We start from the raw sequence: 20,007 nt of genomic DNA, 5'->3' as shown, positions 1-20,007 counted from the left end.
AAAAAGGATGGAAGAGGAGGAGGAAGGGAAGAGAAGGAGGTGGGGTTAGAGAGGAGGAGGAGGGAGGGAAGGGGAGGGATGAAGGAGGAGAAGGACGTGTGGTTAAGAAGAAGGAGGAGGGGGGATGGAAGAGGAGGAGCGGCAGGAAGAGGAAGAGGAAGAGGAGGGACAAAGGCGGATCGAGGAAAGCAGAAGGAAGCACGCGTCCGAAACGTCCGTGAATTCGCAGCCCCCAGCTGTGGGATCATCGCCCCCCATCCCGCAGGTGAGCGGGGAGGGGCAGCTCGGCCCAGATATCCCGGGGGGTGCCTGGCTTGGGTTTTTGGGGGATGTTTGGAGAATGCAGCGGTCCAAGGCTGAGCGGGAAAGGCCCCTTGGGGGGACATTGGGGGGTGCCGGTGGCGGCTGCCGGCAGAGGCAGCCTGGAGGAGCAGAGCCCTGTGTCCGCCAGGAGCCCAAAGTGGGGAGCCCAGAGAGGGGGGAGCGGCGCCATTGGCGGGAGCCTCAAGAGCCCGGAGAGGGGCAGGGGGGACTCCTTGGAGCCCCCGCAGCCCAAAGCAGAGAGCGAGGGGAGAAGGGAGCCCAAAGGGAGCCCAAAAAGCCCCGGCATCCCTGCGTGGGGAGAGCGGAGAGGGGGGAGCTTTTGGGATTGCCGGGACTGCCAGCAGCCTGGGCAGGGCGGGCACCCAGGAGAAGGGGGACCCCCAATCCAAGCGTGACCCCAGCAGCTGGGACAGGGGGAACCCCGAACGCCAGAGGGGAGGGAGCAGGGACGGGGAACTCCTGGGAAGATTTTCCAGGGCTGAATCTCGGTGTTTGGGAGGTTTTTAGTGACCCCACATGCCTGGTGATCTCTAGAGATGGCCTTGGGCAGAGGGACCTTCAATGTCACCGTGCTCATCCCTTGTTTGCCCCAAAGCAGGATTTCCCGTTGCCAAGCCCTGGGAGGCTCTGAGGAAGCGGAAGATGTCCCAGGAGGCGCAGGCAGGTGAGGAGGAAGTGCTTGTCCTTCCTCCCCCAGAGCAGGAGCTGAGGCTGGAGAGCAGGGAGGACAAATCCCCGGGGCAGAAGCTCGTGGCAGAGGCCGTTTGGAGCGGCTCCACGGCGCAGGAAGGCAACGGGGAGGAAAAGGCCCGGAGATGCCGCACGAGGAGGGGCTGCAAAGGCAGATGGCGGCGAGCTGAGGGGGAAAGACCCAGCCTGGGCGGGGAAGGCGGCCGGAGATCGAGCCAGAGCTCTGAGCTGGTGCTCCATGATGGGGAGAAGCCCCACGTGTGTGAGGAGTGTGGGAAGAGCTTCAGTTGGAGCTCCAGCCTGATCCTGCACCAGGTGATCCACACTGGGGAGAGGCCCTACGAGTGTGGGGAGTGTGGGATGAGCTTCAGGCGCCGCTCTCACCTGATCAGGCACCAGGTGATCCACACCGGGGAACGGCCCTACGAGTGTGGGCAATGTGGGAAGAGCTTCAGCCGGAGCTCGGGCCTGATTGAGCACCAGAGGATCCACACAGGGGAGAGGCCCTACGAGTGTGGGGAGTGTGGGAAGAGGTTCAGCCACCATTCCGCCCTGATTGTGCACCTAAAGATCCACACTGGGGAGAGGCCCTACGAGTGTTCTGAGTGTGGGAAGAGGTTTAAGACCAGTTCCTATCTCCTGCTGCACTATCGGATTCACACAGGGGAGAGGCCCTTCCGCTGCCCCGACTGCGGGAAGGGATTCAGGGACAACTCCACCCTCGTCCAGCATCAACGCATCCACAGCAGGGAGAGGCCCTACGAGTGTGGGGAGTGTGGGAAGAGCTTCAAACGGAGCTCCCACCTCATCAGCCACCAGGTGGTCCACACCGGGCAGAGGCCCTACGAGTGTGGGGAATGTGGGAAGAGCTTCAGCCGGAGCTCCAGCCTGATCCAGCACCGGAACATCCACACAGGGGAGAGACCTTACCAGTGTGGGCAATGTGGGAAGAGCTTCAGCCACCACTCCACGCTGATCAGGCACCACATGATCCACACCGGTGAGAGGCCCTACGTGTGCTCCAAGTGTGGGAAGGGGTTTACGAGCAGCTCCCATCTCCTCCTGCACTATCGAAGTCACATGGAGGAGAGGCCCTTCCTCTGTCCCGACTGCGGGAAGGGATTCATGCAGAACTCCCAACTCATCATCCACCAGCGCATCCACACTGGGGAGAGGCCCTACGAGTGTCCCCAGTGTGGGAAGAGCTTCGCCAGCAGCTCTCACTTGACTAAACACCAAAAGAGCCACCAGTAAGGGAATCCCTGCGAGTGCCCAAGTGTGGGAAGAGCTTTTTGCGCTGCTCCAGCTCCATCCCCCTCTGGAGGAGCCACGCTGGGCACAGCCCTGGTGACCCACATTCCCTGTGATTTGTGGTGGGAACACACCTGGCTGCTTCTCCTTTTGCTTTGGCCTTAATTTCTTTCTCTCCTCCATGTTGTTCGTTGCCAAGACAGATAGATCTGTCATCTCAAAACCACTCAAATCCCACTGAAAAAAATTCAAGCTTACCCGAAAAGGGCTCAATCCCACCTCAAAAAGACTCAGTGCCATGCCAAACCCACTCAACTCCACAGCTGCCAGGGTGAAATAGGGTTGGGAGGAGATGGAGAGAAGTGGGATCCCAATTTGGAGCGGTGGGATTGTGGGATTCTGTGGCACTGGGTGTGTGGGATGTATTTGATAGCAAATAAAACTCTCAGACTTACTAATTCCTTTTTCGTTCCTTTTCCTTCCGCGGCAGTTCTGTGTGCAGAGTGCCGCCTCCCAGAGTGTCCCCTCACGGCTGCCGCCCTTGGCCTGAGCCCGCCCCTTTCCCCTCACGGCTCCCTCCCTTTCCTTGCCCCCTTTCCCCTCACGGCTGCCGCCCTTTCCTTGCCCCCTTTCCCCTCACGGCTGCCGCCCTTTCCTTGCCCCCTTTCCCCTCACGGCTCCCTCCCTTTCCTTGCCCCCTTTCCCCTCACGGCTCCCGCCCTTTCCTTGCCCCCTTTCCCCTCACGGCTGCCGCCCTTTCCTTGCCCCCTTTCCCCTCACGGCTGCCGCCCTTTCCTTGCCCCCTTTCCCCTCACGCTTCCCGCCCTTTCCTTGCCCCCTTTCCCCTCACGCTTCCCGCCCTTTCCTTGCCCCCTTTCCCCTCACGGTTCGCCCTTCGGAAACGGGCCAGGAGGAGGAGGAGGGAGGGAGGAAGAGGCCGAGCCGCAGCAAAAGAAGAGGAGAGGGAGAATCTCGTGGCCCTGGCGCTGGACCCAAATATCCCGGAGTGTGCCTGGGTTTGGGGTTTTTTGGGGGGATGTTTGCAGCTGGCAGGGCTCCAAAGCCGAGCCGCAGATGGACCTCGGGGGGACATCAGTGTGCCTGAGAGGTGTTTTTGGGGAGTCCCGGGGCCGGCAGTGGCTGCTCCCAGTATGAGCCCAGTCGCTCCCCCCGTGTGCTTCCAGTTTCCTCGGCACTCCCAGTACGAGTCCAGTCCCTCCCAGTCCTACCCTATGATGATGCACTTAGCCCCAGCATGGTCCCAGCTGCTCCCAGTTCCTCCCACTTTCATCCAGTGTGTTCCCAGTTCTTCCAGTTGCCCCTGGAATACTCCTACTCGCTGCCAGTATGGTCCCAGTCTCTCCCAGCAGGTCCCCAGTCACTCCCACTTGCCCCTAGTGTGTTCCCAGTTCCCCCAGCACTTTCCCAGTCGCTCCCAGTCTGGTCCCAGTCACTCACCCTGTGGTCTGAGACCCTCCCAGGATATCCCAGTTGCCACTACCATGGTCTCAATTGGCCCCTGCAGCCTCCTACTGACACCCAGTATGATCCCAGGATGATCCCAGTACGATTCCAGTACGATCCCAGTATGATCCCAGTGCAGCCCAGTCCCTCGCCGTGCTGCCAGTGCCGGGGTCCCGCAGCCCTCTGTGCGTTCCCCGCTGCCGGAGGCGGCGAGAGGAGCCCCAAGGGCTGGCAGTGCCCGGGCAGGGTCCCCAGCCTGGCCCAGTTTGGATGTGCAGCGCCCAGTTTGGCCAGTTTGCCTCTCCTCTTGGCCGGGCCGGGTTCCCCCCGGCCGCAGCGGCTGCGAGCAGCCGAGAGCCCCGCGCTGCCCGTGCCGAGCTGTGCCGGCTCCATCGCCGCTCCTGGCGCGGCTGCGAGGGCTCCGGCAACGGGGCAGCGAGGGTGTGGCTGCTGCTGGGGGACGAGGAGGAGGGGGGATGGAAGAGGAGGAGCGGGAGGAAGAGGAAGAGGAGGGACAAAGGCGGATCGGGGCTGAGCAGAAGGAACCACGCGCTGGAGCCCTGGGTGAATTCGCAGCCCCCAGGTGTGGGATCATCGCCCCCCATCCCGCAGGTGAGCGGGGAGGGGCAGCTCGGCCCAGATATCCCGGGGGGTGCCTGGCTTGGGTTTTTGGGGGATGTTTGGAGAATGCAGCGGTCCAAGGCTGAGCGGGAAAGGCCCCTTGGGGGGACATTGGGGGGTGCCGGTGGCGGCTGCCGGCAGAGGCAGCCTGGAGGAGCAGAGCCCTGTGTCCGCCAGGAGCCCAAAGTGGGGAGCCCAGAGAGGGGGGAGCGGCGCCATTGGCGGGAGCCTCAAGAGCCCGGAGAGGGGCAGGGGGGACTCCTTGGAGCCCCCGCAGCCCAAAGCAGAGAGTGAGGGGAGAAGGGAGCCCAAAAGGGTGCCCAGAAAGCCCCGGCATCGCTGCATGGGGAGAGCGGAGAGGGGGGAGCTTTTGGGATTGCTGGGACTGCCAGCAGTCTGGGGAGGGCGGGCACCCAGGAGAAGGGGGACCCCCAATCCAAGCGTGACCCCAGCAGCTGGGACAGGGGGAACCCCGAACACCAGAAGGGAGGGAACAGGGACGGGGAACTCCTGGGAGGCTTTTTCAGGGCTGAATCTCGGTGTTTGGGAGGTTTTTGGAGCCCAGATGGCCCATGATGTGTAGAGATTGGCTTGGGCAGAGGGACCTTCAATGTCACCGTGCTCATCCCTTGTTTGCCCTAAAGCAGGATTTCCCGTTGCCAAGCCCTGGGAGGCTGTGAGGAAGAGGAAGATGTCCCAGGAGGCGCAGGCAGGTGAGGAGGAAGTCAGTGCCCCTTTGCCCCTGTGTCCTGCTCCATCTCCCAGCCCAGCACGGCCCCGGCTGCAGCACAGCCCCTGTGCCGGGGACGCCCTGGGGGATGTCCTTGCCCTTGCCTGTGGCCCGGAGGCAAATGCCATCCTCTGCTTGTCCTTCCTCCCCCAGAGCAGGAGCTGAGGCTGGAGAGCAGGGAGGACAAATCCCCGGGGCAGAAGCTCGTGGCAGAGGCCGTTTGGAGCGGCTCCACGGCGCAGGAAGGCAACGGGGAGGAAAAGGCCCGGAGATGCCGCACGAGGAGGGGCTGCAAAGGCAGATGGCGGCGAGCTGATGGGGAAAGACTCAGCCTGGGCCGGGAAGGCGGCCGGAGATGGAGCCAGAGCTCGGAGCTGGTGCTCCCTGAGCAGCCCCATGATGGGGAGAGGCCCCACACGTGCGGGGAGTGTGGGAAGAGCTTCAGGTGGCGCTCCCATCTGATCCAGCACCGGAGGATCCACACTGGGGAACGGCCCTACGAGTGTGGGGAGTGTGGGAAGAGCTTCAGGTGCAGCTCCAGCCTGATCCAGCACCACAGGACCCACACAGGGGAGAGGCCCTACGAGTGTGGGGAGTGTGGGAAGAGCTTCACTGACAGGTCCAGCCTGAGAATCCACCGGAGGATCCACACAGGGGAGAGGCCCTACGAGTGTGGGGAGTGTGGGAAGAGCTTCAGTAAAAGGTCCGAGTTGATCAAGCACCAGAGAACCCACACAGGGGAGAGGCCCTACGAGTGTGGGGAGTGTGGGAAGAGCTTCAGTAAAAGGTCCCACTTGATCAAGCACCAGAGGATCCACACCGGGGAGAGGCCCTATGAGTGTGGGGAGTGTGGGAAGAGCTTCAGGTGCAGCTCCAGTCTGATCAGTCACCAGAGGATCCACACCGGGGAGAGGCCCTATGAGTGTGGGGAGTGTGGGAAGAGCTTCAGGTGCAGCTCCAGCCTCATCAGTCACCAGAGGATCCACACCGGGGAGAGGCCCTATGAGTGTGGGGAGTGTGGGAAGAGCTTCAGGTGCAGCTCCAGCCTGATCAGTCACCAGAGGATCCACACCGGGGAGAGGCCCTACGAGTGTGGGGAGTGTGGGAAGAGCTTCAGTGACAGGTCCAGCCTAATCACGCACCACAGGACCCACACAGGGGAGAGGCCCTACGAGTGTGGGGAGTGTGGGAAGAGCTTCAGCTGCAGCTCCAGCCTGATCAGTCACCAGAGGATCCACACCGGGGAGAGGCCCTACGAGTGTTCCAAGTGTGGGAAGAGATTTCAGACAAGCTCCACTCTCCTCCAGCACTATCAGAGTCACACAGAGGAGAGGCCCTTCTGCTGCCCCGACTGTGGGATGGGATTCAAGCGCAACGCCTCCCTTGTCAGACACCGGCGCGTCCACACCGGGGAGAGGCCCTACGAGTGTGGGGAGTGTGGGAAGAGCTTCATGTCCAGCTCGGACCTCATCATGCACTATCGGATTCACACAGAGGAGAGGCCCTTCCGCTGCCCCGACTGCGCAAAGGGATTCAAGCGCAACTCCGACCTCGTCAGGCACCGGCGCATCCACACCGGGGAGAGGCCCTACGAGTGTTCGAAGTGTGGGAAGAGATTTCAGACCAGCTCCAGTCTCCTCCTGCACTATCAGATTCACACAGAGGAGAGGCCCTTCCGCTGCCCCGACTGCGCGAAGGGATTCAAGCGCAACTCCGACCTCGTCACGCACCGGCGCATCCACACTGGGGAGAGGCCCTACGAGTGTCCCCAGTGTGGGAAGAGCTTCAGGTGCAGCTCTAACTTGACCCAACACCAACGGAGCCACCGCTAAGGGAAGGCCTGCGAGCGCCCCGAGTGCAGGAAGAGCTTCGTGCGCTGCTCCAGCTCCATCCCCCACTGGAGGAGCCACGCTGGGCACAGCCCTGGTGACCCACATTCCCTGTGATCCGTGCTGGGAATACACCTGGCTGCTTCTCCTTTTGCTTTGGCCTTAATTTCTTTCTCTTCTCCATCTCTCTGCAGTCCAAAAGCCAAGAGGGATGGATCTGTCTCTTCAAAACCACTCAAATCCTACTGAAAAGAGCTTTATTTTAGCCCATAAAGGCTCAATACTACCTCAAGATGGCTTCTTCCCACCTCAGGAAAAAACCTCAATCCCACACCAAACCCACTTGATTCCACAGCCACCAGGCTGAGATGGGGTTGGGAGGAGACTGGGAGAAGTGGGATCCCAGTTGGGAGCAGTGGGATGGAAATTGTGGTGTGCTGGGTGTGTGGGATGTATTTGATAGCAAATAAAACTCTCAGACTTACTGATTCCTTTGCCGTCCATTTTCCTTCCGCGGCAGTTCTGTGTGCAGAGTGCCGCCTCCCAGAGTGTCCCCTCACGGCTGCCGCCCTTGGCCTGAGCCCGCCCCTTTCCCCTCACGGCTGCCACCCTTTCCTTGCCCCCTTTCCCCTCACGGCTGCCGCCCTTTCCTTGCCCCCTTTCCCCTTGCCCCCTTTCCCCTCACGGCTGCCGCCCTTTCCTTGCCCCCTTTCCCCTCACGCTTCCCGCCCTTTCCTTGCCCCCTTTCCCCTCACGGTTCGCCCTTCGGGAACGGGCCAGGAGGAGGAGGAGGGAGGGAGGAAGAGGCCGAGCGGCAGCAGGAGAAGACGAGAGGGAGAATCGTGGCCCTGGCGCTGGGCCCAAATATCCCGGAGTGTGCCTGGGTCTGGGGTTTTTTGGGGGGGATGTTTGCAGCTGGCAGGGCTCCAAAGCTGAGCTGCAGATGGACCTCGGGGGGACATCAGGGGGTCCCTGGGAGATTTTTTTGGGGGGTCCTGGGGCTTGCAGTGGATGCTCCCAGTATGAGCCCAGTCGCTCCCCCCGTGTGCTTCCAGTTTCCTCGGCACTCCCAGTATGAGCCCAGTCCCTCCCAGTCCTACCCTATGATGATGCACTTAGCCCCAGCATGGTCCCAGCTGCTCCCAGTTCCTCCCACTTGCATCCAGTGTGTTCCCACTTCTTCCAGTTGCCCCTGGAATACTCCTACTCGCTGCCAGTATGGTCCCAGTCTCTCCCAGCAGGTCCCCAGTCACTCCCACTTGCCCCCAGCGTGTTCCCAGTTCCCCCAGCACTTTTCCAGTCGCTCCCAGTCTGGTCCCAGTCACTCCCCCTGTGGTCTGAGACCCTCACAGTCTATCCCAGTTGCCCTGAATATTCTGTCGGTCTTTTGCAGGCACTCCCACTTACCTCAGCGTCGTTCACATGCTCCCAGTTTTCTCCCAGTTCCTATAATGATGTCCCCAGTTAGTCCCAGTATGGGTTTGGTAGGTCCCAGTAACGCCCATGAGGCTCCACTCACACCCACTGTGATCCCAGTATGATTGTAGCCACTCCCAGGATGATCCCAGTGTCCATCAGTGGGGTCACAGCCTGCCCTGGCGTGCCAGTGTGATCCCAGTATGAATTCCGTACAGTCCCAGTACATTCCCAGTATGGTCCCAGTATGATGTCAGTAAGATCCCCCTCACCTAAAGCAAGATCTGAGTTGGTCCCAGTAGAAGCCCAGATAGTTCCAATCACCCCCCCCTATGCCCCCAGTGACTCCCAGTTCCTCCCAGTCGCTCCTCCCATGTTCCCAGCTGCTCACTGCTGCTCCCAGTCACGCTCAGCATAGTCCCAGTCACCCCCAGTCTATCCCATTTGCCCCTACCATGGTCTCAATTACCCCCCAGCACGCTCCTATGCACACCCAGCATGATCCCAGTACGATTCCAGTACGATCCCAGTACGATCCCAGTGCAGCCCAGTCCCTCGCCGTGCTGCCAGTGCCGGGGTCCCGCAGCCCTCTGTGCGTTCCCCGCTGCCGGAGGTGGCGAGAGGAGCCCCGAGGGCTGGCAGTGCCCAGGCAGGGTCCCCAGGCTGGCCCAGTTTGGATGTGCAGCGCCCAGTTTGGCCAGTTTGCCTCTCCTCTTGGCCGGGCCGGGTTCCCCCCGCCCGCAGCGGCTGCGAGCAGCCGAGAGCCCCGCGCTGCCCGTGCCGAGCTGTGCCGGCTCCATCGCCGCTCCTGGCGCGGCTGCGAGGGCTCCGCAAACGGGGCAGCGAGGGTGTCGCTGCTGCTGGGGGACGAGGAGGAGGGGGGATGGAAGAGGACGAGCGGCAGGAAGAGGAAGAGGAGGGACAAAGGCGGATCGGGGCTGAGCAGAAGAAAGCACGCCGTCAGACCCTCCGTGAATTCGCAGCCCCCAGGTGTGGGATCATCGCCCCCCATCCCGCAGGTGAGCGGGGAGGGGGAGCTCGGCCCAGATATCCCGGGGGGTGCCTGGCTTGGGTTTTTGGGGGATGTTTGGAGGATGCAGCAGTCCAAGGCTGAGCGGGAAAGGCCCCTTGGGGGGACATTGGGGGGTGCCGGTGGCGGCTGCCGGCAGAGGCAGCCTGGAGGAGCAGAGCCCTGTGTCCGCCGGGAGCCCAAAGTGGGGAGCCCAGAGAGGGGGGAGCGGCGCCATTGGCGGGAGCCTCAAGAGCCCGGAGAGGGGCAGGGGGGACTCCTTGGAGCCCCCGCAGCCCAAAGCAGAGAGTGAGGGGAGAAGGGAGCCCAAAAGGGAGCCCAGAAAGCCCCGGCATCCCTGCATGGGGAGAGCGGAGAGGGGGGAGCTTTTGGGATTGCTGGGACTGCCAGCAGCCTGGGCAGGGCGGGCACCCAGGAGAAGGGGGACCCCCAATGCAAGCGTGACCCCAGCAGCTGGGACAGGGGGAACCCCGAACACCAGAGGGGAGGGAGCAGGGACGGGAAACTCCTGGGAGGCTTTTGCAGGGCTGAATCTCGGTGTCTGGGAGGTTTTTATGGAGCTGAGATGGCCGTGAGTGTATCCATGATATTTTATGAAAATTCTTTTGCCAGGATTTCCTTCTCCTGAGAAGCTGAGGGGCCTCAGGATGAAAATGTAAACAATAACTCTCTGCTACTTTGGAATGCAACCGGTGCTTTCTTGATTGGTTCATGTTAGCTGTTTCTACTTAATAACCAGTCCAAGATGGAGCTGGGTCAGATCTCTGGGAGTCACAAGACTTTTGTTATTAATTCCATTCTATTCTCGTCTAGCCTTCTGATGCATCTTTCTCTCTGTTCTTTTAGTATAGTTTTAGTTTAGCATTTTTAATGTAATATATATCATAATATAAGAAACCATCCTCCTGAATCATGGAGTCAAGACTTCACGTCTCTCATCTTTGTCCTGGCTGCCCTGAATGCCAGAGGTGATTTCTAAAGATGGCCTTGGGCAGATGGACCTTCAATGTCACCGTGCTCATCCCTTGTTTGCCCCAAAGCAGGATTTCCCGTTGCCAAGCCCTGGGAGGCTGTGAGGAAGAGGAAGATGTCCCAGGAGCCGCAGGCAGGTGAGGAGGAAGTCAGCGCCCCTTTGCCCCTGTGTCCTGCTCCATCTCCCAGCCCAGCACGGCCCCGGCTGCAGCACAGCCCCTGTGCCGGGGACGCCCTGGGGCATCTCCTTGCCCTTGCCTGTGGCCCGGAGGCAAATGCCATCCTCTGCTTGTCCTTCCTCCCCCAGAGCAGGAGCTGAGGCTGGAGAGCAGGGAGGACAAATCCCCGGGGCAGAAGCTCGTGGCAGAGGCCGTTTGGAGCGGCTCCACGGCGCAGGAAGGCAACGGGGAGGAAAAGGCCCGGAGATGCCGCACGAGGAGGGGCTGCAAAGGCAGATGGCGGCGATCTGAGGGGGAAAGACCCAGCCTGGGCCGGGAAGGCGGCCGGAGATGGAGCCAGAGCTCGGAGCTGGTGCTCCATGAGCAGCCCCATGATGGGGAGAAGCCCCACACGTGCGGGGAGTGTGGGAAGAGCTTCAGGTGGAATTCCAACCTTATCAGGCACCAGAGGACTCACACTGGGGAACGGCCCTACGAGTGTGGGGAGTGTGGGAAGAGCTTCAGAGTGAGCTCCGACCTGACCAGGCACCAGGTGATCCACACAGGGGAACGGCCTTACGACTGTGGGGAGTGCAGGAAGAGCTTCAGGAGGAGCTCTGACCTGATCAGGCACCAGAGGACCCACACTGGGGAACGGCCCTACGAGTGTGGGGAGTGTGGGAAGAGCTTCAGTGAGAGGTCCAGCCTAATCCTGCACCACCGGACCCACACTGGGGAGAGGCCCTACGAGTGTGGGGAGTGCGGGAAGAGCTTCAGCTGCAGCTCCAGTCTGATCAGTCACCAGAGGACCCACACTGGGGAGCGGCCCTACGAGTGTGGGGAGTGTGGGAAGAGCTTTAGCTGCAGCTCCCACCTGATCCTGCACCAGAGGATCCACACTGGGGAAAAGCCTTTCAAGTGTTCCGTGTGTGGGATGTGCTTTAGCCAGAGCTCCAACCTGATCGGCCACCAGAGGACCCACACAGGGGAGAGGCCCTACGAGTGTTCCAAGTGCGGGAAGAGGTTCCAGACCAGCTCCAATCTCCTCCTGCACTATCGGATTCACACGGAGGAGAGGCCCTTCCGCTGCCCCGACTGTGGGAAGGGATTCAAGCACAACTCCCACCTCATTATGCACCAGAGGATCCACACCGGGGAGAGGCCCTACGTGTGTGGGGAATGCGGAAAGAGCTTCTCACAGAGCTCTAACTTGACCCAACACCAACGGAGGCACCGCTAAGGGAAGGCCTGCGAGCGCCCCGAGTGCAGGAAGAGCTTTGTGCGCTGCTCCAGCTCCATCCCCCTCTGGAGGAGCCACGCTGGGCACAGCCCTGGTGACCCACATTCCCTGTGATCCGTGCTGGGAACACACCTGGCTGCTTCTCCCGTTGGTTTAGCCTTAATTTTCTCCTGCTTCATCTTTATCCCTTAAAAACAGCCAAACCAGAGTGAAATGAAAGAAACTGATCAAAAATATCCTGAGTCCCTCCATTTCACAGGTAGTTCAGGGGGAATTTTGGATTTTGGGACACATTCTCTGTGAGTGCCCCTTTTGCTAAGAGGCAGGAATTTGATCTCACTCTTCTTGTTTTACTAATAATGCCTCCCTTGACCCAAACCCCAACTCCACCCCTGGGATACCCTATAAAAACCCCATGGCCCTGCCTTTGCCCTGTCTTTCGGGGGTAACAAATGGTTTCTGGATATTTCTGAAACCAAGAGCCACCTTGATTGCTCTTGGAACGGGCAGCTGGACAGCATGAAGTCACGTGCAGCAATTCTGGAAGATTTCTGGATAACAAGGGGTTTTGGGCAGGGTTCTCTCTTTGCATTTCAAAAGCCAAGAGGGATGGATCTGTCTTCCCAAAACCACTCAAATCTCACTGAAAACAACGGAATTTTAGCCCATAAAGGCTCAATCACACCTCTAAAAGACTTCTTCCCACATCGAAAAAACACACTCCCACACCAAACTCACTCAATTCCACAGGTGCAAGGCGGAGATGGCTTTGCAAGGAGATGGGGAGAAGTGGGATCCCAATTTGGAGCCGCGGGATGGGGTTTGTATGGCGCTGGGTGTGTGGGATGTATTTGATAGCAAATAAAACTCTCAGACTTACTGATTCCTTTTTCGTTCCTTTTGATTCCGCGGCAGTTCTGTGTGCAGAGTGCCGCCTCCCAGAGTGTCCCCTCACGGCTGCCGCCCTTGGCCTGAGCCCGCCCCTTTCCCCTCACGGCTGCCGCCCTTTCCTCGCCCCCTTTCCCCTCACGGCTCCCGCCCTTTCCTCGCCCCCTTTCCCCTCACGCTTGCCGCCCTTTCCTCGCCCCCTTTCCCCTCACGGCTGCCGCCCTTTCCTTGCCCCCTTTCCCCTCACGGCTGCCGCCCTTTCCTTGCCCCCTTTCCCCTCACGGCTGCCGCCCTTTCCTTGCCCCCTTTCCCCTCACGCTTCCCGCCCTTTCCTCGCCCCCTTTCCCCTCACGGCTCCCGCCCTTTCCTTGCCCCCTTTCCCCTCACAGTTCGCCCTTCGGGAAAGGGCCAGGAGGAGGAGGAGGGAGGGAGGAAGAGGCCGAGCGGCAGCAGGAGAAGAGGAGAGGGAGAATCTCGTGGCCCTGGCGCTCGCTGAAGTGGCCGCAGCCCCGGGAGCATCGCCCCCCATGCCGCAGCTGCCCGGGGAGGGGGAGATGGGCCCAAATATCACGGGGGGTGCCTGGGTTTGGGGTGTTTTGGGGGGGATGTTTGCAGCTGGCAGGGCTCCAAAGCTGATCCTCAGATGGACCTCGGGGGGAGATGGGGGGGGGGGGGGGGGGCTGGAGGTGTTTTTGGGGGGTCCCGGGGCCGGCAGTGGCTGGAGGCAGCCGAGAGCCCCGCGCTGCCCGTGCCGAGCTGTGCCGGCTCCATCGCCGCTCCTGGCGCGGCTGCGAGGGCTCCGCAACGGGGCAGCGAAGGTGTCGCTGCTGCTGGGGGACGAGGAGGAGGGGGGATGGAAGAGGACGAGCGGCAGGAAGAGGAAGAGGAGGGACAAAGGCGGATCGGGGCTGAGCAGACGGAGGCAGGCGCTGGAGCCCTGGGTGAATTCGCAGCCCCCAGGTGTGGGATCATCGCCCCCCATCCCGCAGGTGAGCGGGGAGGGGGAGCTCGGCCCAGATATCCCGGGGGGTGCCTGGCTTGGGTTTTTGGGGGATGTTTGGAGAATGCAGCGGTCCAAGGCTGAGCGGGAAAGGCCCCTTGGGGGGACATTGGGGGGTGGCGGTGGCGGCTGCCGGCAGAAGCAGCCTGGAGGAGCAGAGCCCTGTGTCCGCCAGGAGCCCAAAGTGGGGAGCCCAGAGAGGGGGGAGCGGCGCCATTGGCGGGAGCCTCAAGAGCCCGGAGAGGGGCAGGGGGGACTCCTTGGAGCCCCCGCAGCCCAAAGCAGAGAGGGAGGGGAGAAGGGAGCCCAAAAGGAGCCCAGAAAGCCCCGGCATCCCTGCGTGGGGAGAGCGGAGAGGGGGGAGCTTTTGGGATTGCTGGGACTGCCAGCAGCCTGGGCAGGGCGGGCACCCAGGAGAAGGGGGACCCCCAATGCAAGCGTGACCCCAGCAGCTGGGACAGGGGGAAGCCCCGAACACCAGAGGGGAGGGAGCAGGGACGGGGAACTCCTGGGAGGCTTTTGCAGGGCTGAATCTCAGTGTTTGGGAGGTCTTTTTGGAGCCCAGATGGCCCATGATGTGTAGAGATTGGCTTGGGCAGAGGGACCTTCAATGTCACCGTGCTCATCCCTTGTTTGCCCCAAAGCAGGATTTCCCGTTGCCAAGCCCTGGGAGGCTGTGAGGAAGAGGAAGATGTCCCAGGAGGTGCAGCCAGGTGAGGAGGCAGTCAGCGCCCCTTTGCCCCTGTGTCCTCCTCCATCTCCCAGCCCAGCACGGCCCCGGCTGCAGCACAGCCCCTGTGCCGGGGACGCCCTGGGGGATGTCCTTGCCCTTGCCTGTGGCCCGGAGGCAAATGCCATCCTCTGCTTGTCCTTCCTCCCCCAGAGCAGGAGCTGAGGCTGGAGAGCAGGGAGGACAAATCCCCGGGGCAGAAGCTCGTGGCAGAGGCCGTTTGGAGCGGCTCCACGGCGCAGGAAGGCAACGGGGAGGAAAAGGCCCGGAGATGCCGCACCAGGAGGGGCTGCAAAGGCAGATGGCGGCGATCTGAGGGGGAAAGACCCAGCCTGGGCCGGGAAGGCGGCCGGAGATCGAGCCAGAGCTCTGAGCTGGTGCTCCATGAGCAGCCCCATGATGGGGAGAGGCCCCACAAGTGTGAGGAGTGTGGGAAGAGCTTCAGGTGGAGCTCCAGCCTGATCCAGCACCGGAGGATCCACATTGGGGAACGGCCCTACGAGTGTGGGGAGTGTGGGAAGAGCTTCAGGTGCAGCTCCAGCCTGATCCAGCACCAGAGGATCCACACCGGGGAGAGGCCCTACGAGTGTGGGGAGTGTGGGAAGAGCTTCACTGACAGGTCCAGCCTGAGAATCCACCGGAGGATCCACACAGGGGAGAGGCCCTACGAGTGTGGGGAGTGTGGGAAGAGCTTCAGTAAAAGGTCCGACTTGATCAAGCACCAGAGAACCCACACAGGGGAGAGGCCCTACGAGTGTGGGGAGTGTGGGAAGAGCTTCAGTAAAAGGTCCAACTTGATCAAGCACCAGAGAACCCACACAGGGGAGAGGCCCTACGAGTGTGGGGAGTGTGGGAAGAGCTTCAGGTGCAGCTCCAGCCTGATCCTGCACCAGAGGATCCACACCGGGGAGAGGCCCTACGAGTGTTGGGAGTGTGGGAAGAGCTTCAGGTGGAGCTCCAGCCTGATCCTGCACCAGAGGATCCACACTGGTGAAAAGCCTTTCAAGTGTTCCGTGTGTGGGATGCGCTTCAGCCATAGGTCCAACCTAATCGGCCACCAGAGGACCCACACTGAGGAGAGGCCCTACGAGTGTTCCAAGTGTGGGAAAAGGTTTAAGATTAGGCCCCATCTCCTCCGGCACTATCAGACTCACACAGAGGAGAAGCCCTTCCGCTGCCCCGACTGCGCGAAGGGATTCAGGCACAACTCCAACCTCATCAGGCACCGGCGCATCCACACCGGGGAGAGGCCCTACGAGTGTGAGGAGTGCGGGAAATGCTTCAGCGAAAGCTCCAACGTGATCAGGCACCAGAGAATCCACACTGGGGAGAAGCCCAACAAGTGTTCCAAGTGTGGGAATAGATTTCAGACAAGCTCCAGTCTCCTCAAGCACTATCAGAGTCACACAGAGGAGAGGCCCTTCTGCTGCCCCGACTGTGGGAAGGGATTCAAGCACAACTCCTCCCTTGTCAGACACCGGCGCATCCACACCGGGGAGAGGCCCTACGAGTGTGAGGAGTGTGGGAAGAGCTTCACGTCCAGCTCGGACCTCATCAAGCACCAGAGGACCCACACTGGGGAGAGGCCCTACGAGTGTTCCAAGTGTGGGAAGAGATTTCAGACCACCTCCAGTCTCTTCCTGCACTATCAGATTCACACAGATGAGAGGCCCTTCCGCTGCCCCGACTGCGCGAAGGGATTCAACCGCAACTCCGACCTCGTCAAGCACCGGCGCATCCACACCGGGGAGAAGCCCTACGAGTGTCCCCAGTGTGGGAAGAGCTTCAGGTGCAGCTCTAACTTGACCAAACACCGACGGAGGCACCACTAAGGGAAGGCCTGCGAACGCCCCGAGTGCGGGAAGAGCTTTGTGCGCTGCTCCAGCTCCATCCCCCACTGGAGGAGCCACGCTGGGCACAGCCCTGGTGACCCACATTCCCTGTGATCCGTGCTGGGAACACACCTGGCTGCTTCTCCTTTTGCTTTAGCCTTAATTTCTTTCTCTTCTCCATCTCTCTGCAGTCCAAAAGCCAAGAGGGATGGATCTGTCTCTTCAAAACCACTCAAATCCTACTGAAAAGAGCTTTCTTTTAGCCCATAAAGGCTCAATACTACCTCAAGATGGCTTTTACCCACCTCAAAAAAAACCTCAATCCCACACCAAACCCACTTGATTCCACAGCCACCAGGCTGAGATGGGGTTGGGAGGAGACTGGGAGAAGTGGGATCCCAGTTGGGAGCAGTGGGATGGGGATAGTGGTGGGCTGGGTGTGTGGGATGTATTTGATAGCAAATAAAACTCTCAGACTTACTGATTCCTTTGCCGTCCAGTTTCCTTCCGCGGCAGTTCTGTGTGCAGAGTGCCGCCTCCCAGAGTGTCCCCTCACGGCTGCCGCCCTTGGCCTGAGCCCGCCCCTTTCCCCTCACGGCTCCCGCCCTTTCCTTGCCCCCTTTCCCCTCACTGCTCCCGCCCTTTCCTTGCCCCCTTTCCCCTCACGGCTCCCGCCCTTTCCTTGCCCCCTTTCCCCTCACGGCTGCCGCCCTTTCCTTGCCCCCTTTCCCCTCACGGCTGCCGCCCTTTCCTTGCCCCCTTTCCCCTCACGCTTCCCGCCCTTTCCTTGCCCCCTTTCCCCTCACGCTTCCCGCCCTTTCCTTGCCCCCTTTCCCCTCACGGCTCCCGCCCTTTCCTTGCCCCCTTTCCCCTCAGGGTTCGCCCTTCGGCAACGGGCCAGGAGGAGGAGGAGGAGGGAGGGAGGAAGAGGCCGAGCGGCAGCAGGAGAAGAGGAGAGGGAGAATCTCGTGGCCCTGGCGCTCGCTGAAGTGGCCGCAGCCCCGGGAGCATCGCCCGCCATGCCGCAGCTGCCCGGGGAGGGGGAGCTGGGCCCAAATATCCCGGGGGCTGCCTGGGTTTGGGGTTTTTTCGGGGGGATGTTTGCAGCTGGCAGGGCTCCAAAGCGGAGCCACAGATGGGCCTCGGGGGGACATCGGGGGGTCCCTGGGAGGTGTTTTTGGGGAGTCCCGGGGCCGGCAGTGGCTGGAGGCAGCCGAGAGCCCCGCGCTGCCCGTGCCGAGCTGTGCCGGCTCCATCGCCGCTCCTGGCGCGGCTGCGAGGGCTCCGGCAACGGGGCAGCGAGGGTGTCGCTGCTGCTGGGGGACGAGGAGGAGGGGGGATGGAAGAGGAGGAGCGGCAGGAAGAGGAAGAGGAAGAGGAGGGACAAAGGCGGATCGGGGCTGAGCAGAAGGAACCACGCGCTGGAGCCCTGGGTGAATTCGCAGCCCCCAGCTGTGGGATCATCGCCCCCCATCCCGCAGGTGAGCGGGGAGGGGCAGCTCGGCCCAGATATCGCCGGGGGTTGCCTGGCTTGGGTTTTTGGGGGATGTTTGGAGAATGCAGCAGTCCAAGGCTGAGCGGGAAAGGCCCCTTGGGGGGACATTGGGGGGTGGCGGTGGTGGCTGCCGGCAGAGGCAGCCTGGAGGAGCAGAGCCCTGTGTCCGCCGGGAGCCCAAAGTGGGGAGCCCAGAGAGGGGGGAGCGGCGCCATTGGCGGGAGCCTCAAGAGCCCGGAGAGGGGCAGGGGGGACTCCTTGGAGCCCCTGCAGCCCAAAGCAGAGAGTGAGGGGAGAAGGGAGCCCAAAAGGAGCCCAGAAAGCCCCGGCATCCCTGGAGAGAGCGGAGAGGGGGGAGCTTTTGGGATTGCTGGGACTGCCAGCAGTCTGGGGAGGGCGGGCACCCAGGAGAAGGGGGACCCCCAATCCAAGCGTGACCCCAGCAGCTGGGACAGGGGGAACCCCGAACACCAGAAGGGAGGGAACAGGGACGGGGAAGTCCTGGGAGGCTTTTGCAGGGCTGAATCTCAGTGTTTGGGAGGTCTTTTTGGAGCCCAGATGGCCCATGATGTGTAGAGATTGGCTTGGGCAGAGGGACCTTCAATGTCACCGTGCTCATCCCTTGTTTGCCCCAAAGCAGGATTTCCCGTTGCCAAGCCCTGGGAGGCTGTGAGGAAGAGGAAGATGCCCCGGGACACGCAGGCAGGTGAGGAGGAAGTCAGCGCCCCTTTGCCCCTGTGTCCTGCTCCATCTCCCAGCCCAGCACGGCCCCGGCTGCAGCGCAGCCCCTGTGCCGGGGACGCCCTGGGGCATCTCCTTGCCCTTGCCTGTGGCCCGGAGGCAAATGCCATCCTCTGCTTGTCCTTCCTCCCCCAGAGCAGGAGCTGAGGCTGGAGAGCAGGGAGGACAAATCCCCGGGGCAGAAGCTCGTGGCAGAGGCCGTTTGGAGCGGCTCCACGGCGCAGGAAGGCAACGGGGAGGAAAAGGCCCCGAGATGCCGCACGAGGAGGGGCTGCAAAGGCAGATGGCGGCGATCTGAGGGGGAAAGACCCAGCCTGGGCCGGGAAGGCGGCCGGAGATCGAGCCAGAGCTCGGAGCTGGTGCTCCATGAGCAGCCCCATGATGGGGAGAAGCCCCACACGTGTGAGGAGTGTGGGAAGAGCTTCAGGTGGAGCTCCAAGCTGATTGAGCACCAGAGGATCCACACTGGGGAGAAGCCCTACGAGTGTGGGGAGTGCGGGAAGAGATTCAGCCACAGCTCCATGCTCATCATGCACCACAGGACCCACACCGGGGAGAGGCCCTTCGAGTGTGGGGAGTGTGGGAAGAGATTCATGTGGCGCTCCCACCTGGTCAGGCACGAGCGGATCCACACCGGGGAGAGGCCCTACGAGTGTGGGGAGTGTGGGAAGAGCTTCAGCTGGAACTCCATGCTCCTCAAGCATCAGCGCATCCACAGTGTTGAGAGGCCCTACGAGTGTTCCAAGTGTGGGAAGACGTTTAAGATCAGCTCCCATCTCCTCCTGCACTATTGGGTTCACACGGAGGAGAAGCCCTTCTGCTGCCCCGACTGCGGGAAGAGATTCCTGCGCAAGTCCCACCTCGTCAGGCACCGGCGCATCCACACCGGCGAGAAGCCCTACGAGTGTTCTGAATGTGGGAAGTGTTTTGGGACCACCACCCATGTTCTCCTGCACTATGGGATGCACACGGAGGAGAGGCCCTTCCACTGCCCCGACTGCGGGAAGGGATTCATGCAGAACTCCCAGGTCATCGCCCACCGGCGCATCCACACCGGGGAGAGGCCCTACGAGTGTCCCCAGTGTGGGAAGAGCTTCTCACTGCGCTGTAACTTGACCCGACACCAACGGAGCCTCCACTAAGGGAAGGCCTGCGAGCGCCCCGAGTGCGGGAAGAGCTTCATGCGCTGCTCCAGCTCCATCCCCCACTGGAGGAGCCACGCTGGTGACCCACATTCCCTGTGATCCGTGCTGGGAACACACCTGGCTGCTTCTCCTCTTGGTTTGGCCCTAATTTTTTTCCTCTGATTCATCTTCATCCCTTAAAAACAGCCAAAACATACTTACATGAAAGAAACTGATTGGAAATGTCTGAAGTCCCACCATTTCACAGGTGGTTCAGGGGGAATTTTGGATTTGGGGACACATTCTCTGTGATTGCCCCTGTTGCTGAGAGGCAGGAATTTGATCTCACCCTTCTTGTGTTGCTAATAACTCCTCCCTTGACCCGAACCCCAACTCCACCCCTGGGATAAAACCCCATGGCTTGCCTTTGCAGGTTTTCCCTCAAGGTTTTCCCATTGGATTCCCTGGGGAT

The 20,007-nt window shown here is 61.4% G+C and overlaps 4 protein-coding genes and 1 pseudogene across 4 annotated transcripts in view; all 5 read left to right on the top strand.

Annotated features, from left to right (window-relative positions):
• The first annotated feature begins 908 nt into the window (after positions 1-908).
• Positions 909-2,827, top strand: LOC119698469 (zinc finger protein 883-like). Its single transcript, XM_038130332.1, has one exon. The coding sequence runs from the start codon at positions 967-969 to the stop codon at positions 2,266-2,268; it is 1,302 nt and encodes a 433-aa protein (XP_037986260.1). The 5' UTR covers positions 909-966; the 3' UTR covers positions 2,269-2,827.
• Positions 2,828-4,072: 1,245 nt separating this feature from the next.
• Positions 4,073-12,704, top strand: LOC119698543 (annotated as a pseudogene).
• Positions 12,705-13,377: 673 nt separating this feature from the next.
• The window catches only part of LOC119698470, a 45,225-nt gene continuing 38,595 nt past the window's right edge, over positions 13,378-20,007 (top strand). The window contains 1 exon segment of the mRNA XM_038130334.1: positions 13,378-13,602. Within this exon segment, the coding sequence (XP_037986262.1) occupies positions 13,467-13,602 (136 nt within the window). The 5' untranslated portion in view covers positions 13,378-13,466.
• LOC119699511 (zinc finger protein 850-like) overlaps positions 15,366-20,007 on the top strand; it is a 14,713-nt gene continuing 10,071 nt past the window's right edge. The window contains exons 1-4 of the mRNA XM_038133131.1: positions 15,366-15,694; positions 15,887-16,064; positions 18,636-19,022; positions 19,113-19,542. Of these exons, the coding sequence (XP_037989059.1) occupies positions 15,366-15,694; positions 15,887-16,064; positions 18,636-19,022; positions 19,113-19,542 (1,324 nt within the window). The remainder of the gene's footprint in view (positions 15,695-15,886; positions 16,065-18,635; positions 19,023-19,112; positions 19,543-20,007) is intronic.
• On the top strand, positions 17,546-19,553 carry LOC119698515 (zinc finger protein 239-like). The gene is made up of 4 exons (XM_038130477.1): positions 17,546-17,656; positions 18,311-18,376; positions 18,547-19,439; positions 19,494-19,553. The coding sequence occupies exons 2-4, from the start codon at positions 18,355-18,357 to the stop codon at positions 19,551-19,553; spliced, it is 975 nt and encodes a 324-aa protein (XP_037986405.1). The 5' UTR covers positions 17,546-17,656; positions 18,311-18,354.

Source organism: Motacilla alba, chromosome 3 (assembly GCF_015832195.1).
Source record: "Motacilla alba alba isolate MOTALB_02 chromosome 3, Motacilla_alba_V1.0_pri, whole genome shotgun sequence".
NCBI classification, from domain to species: domain Eukaryota; kingdom Metazoa; phylum Chordata; class Aves; order Passeriformes; family Motacillidae; genus Motacilla; species Motacilla alba.
This window is presented reverse-complemented; position numbering and strand designations above follow the sequence as displayed.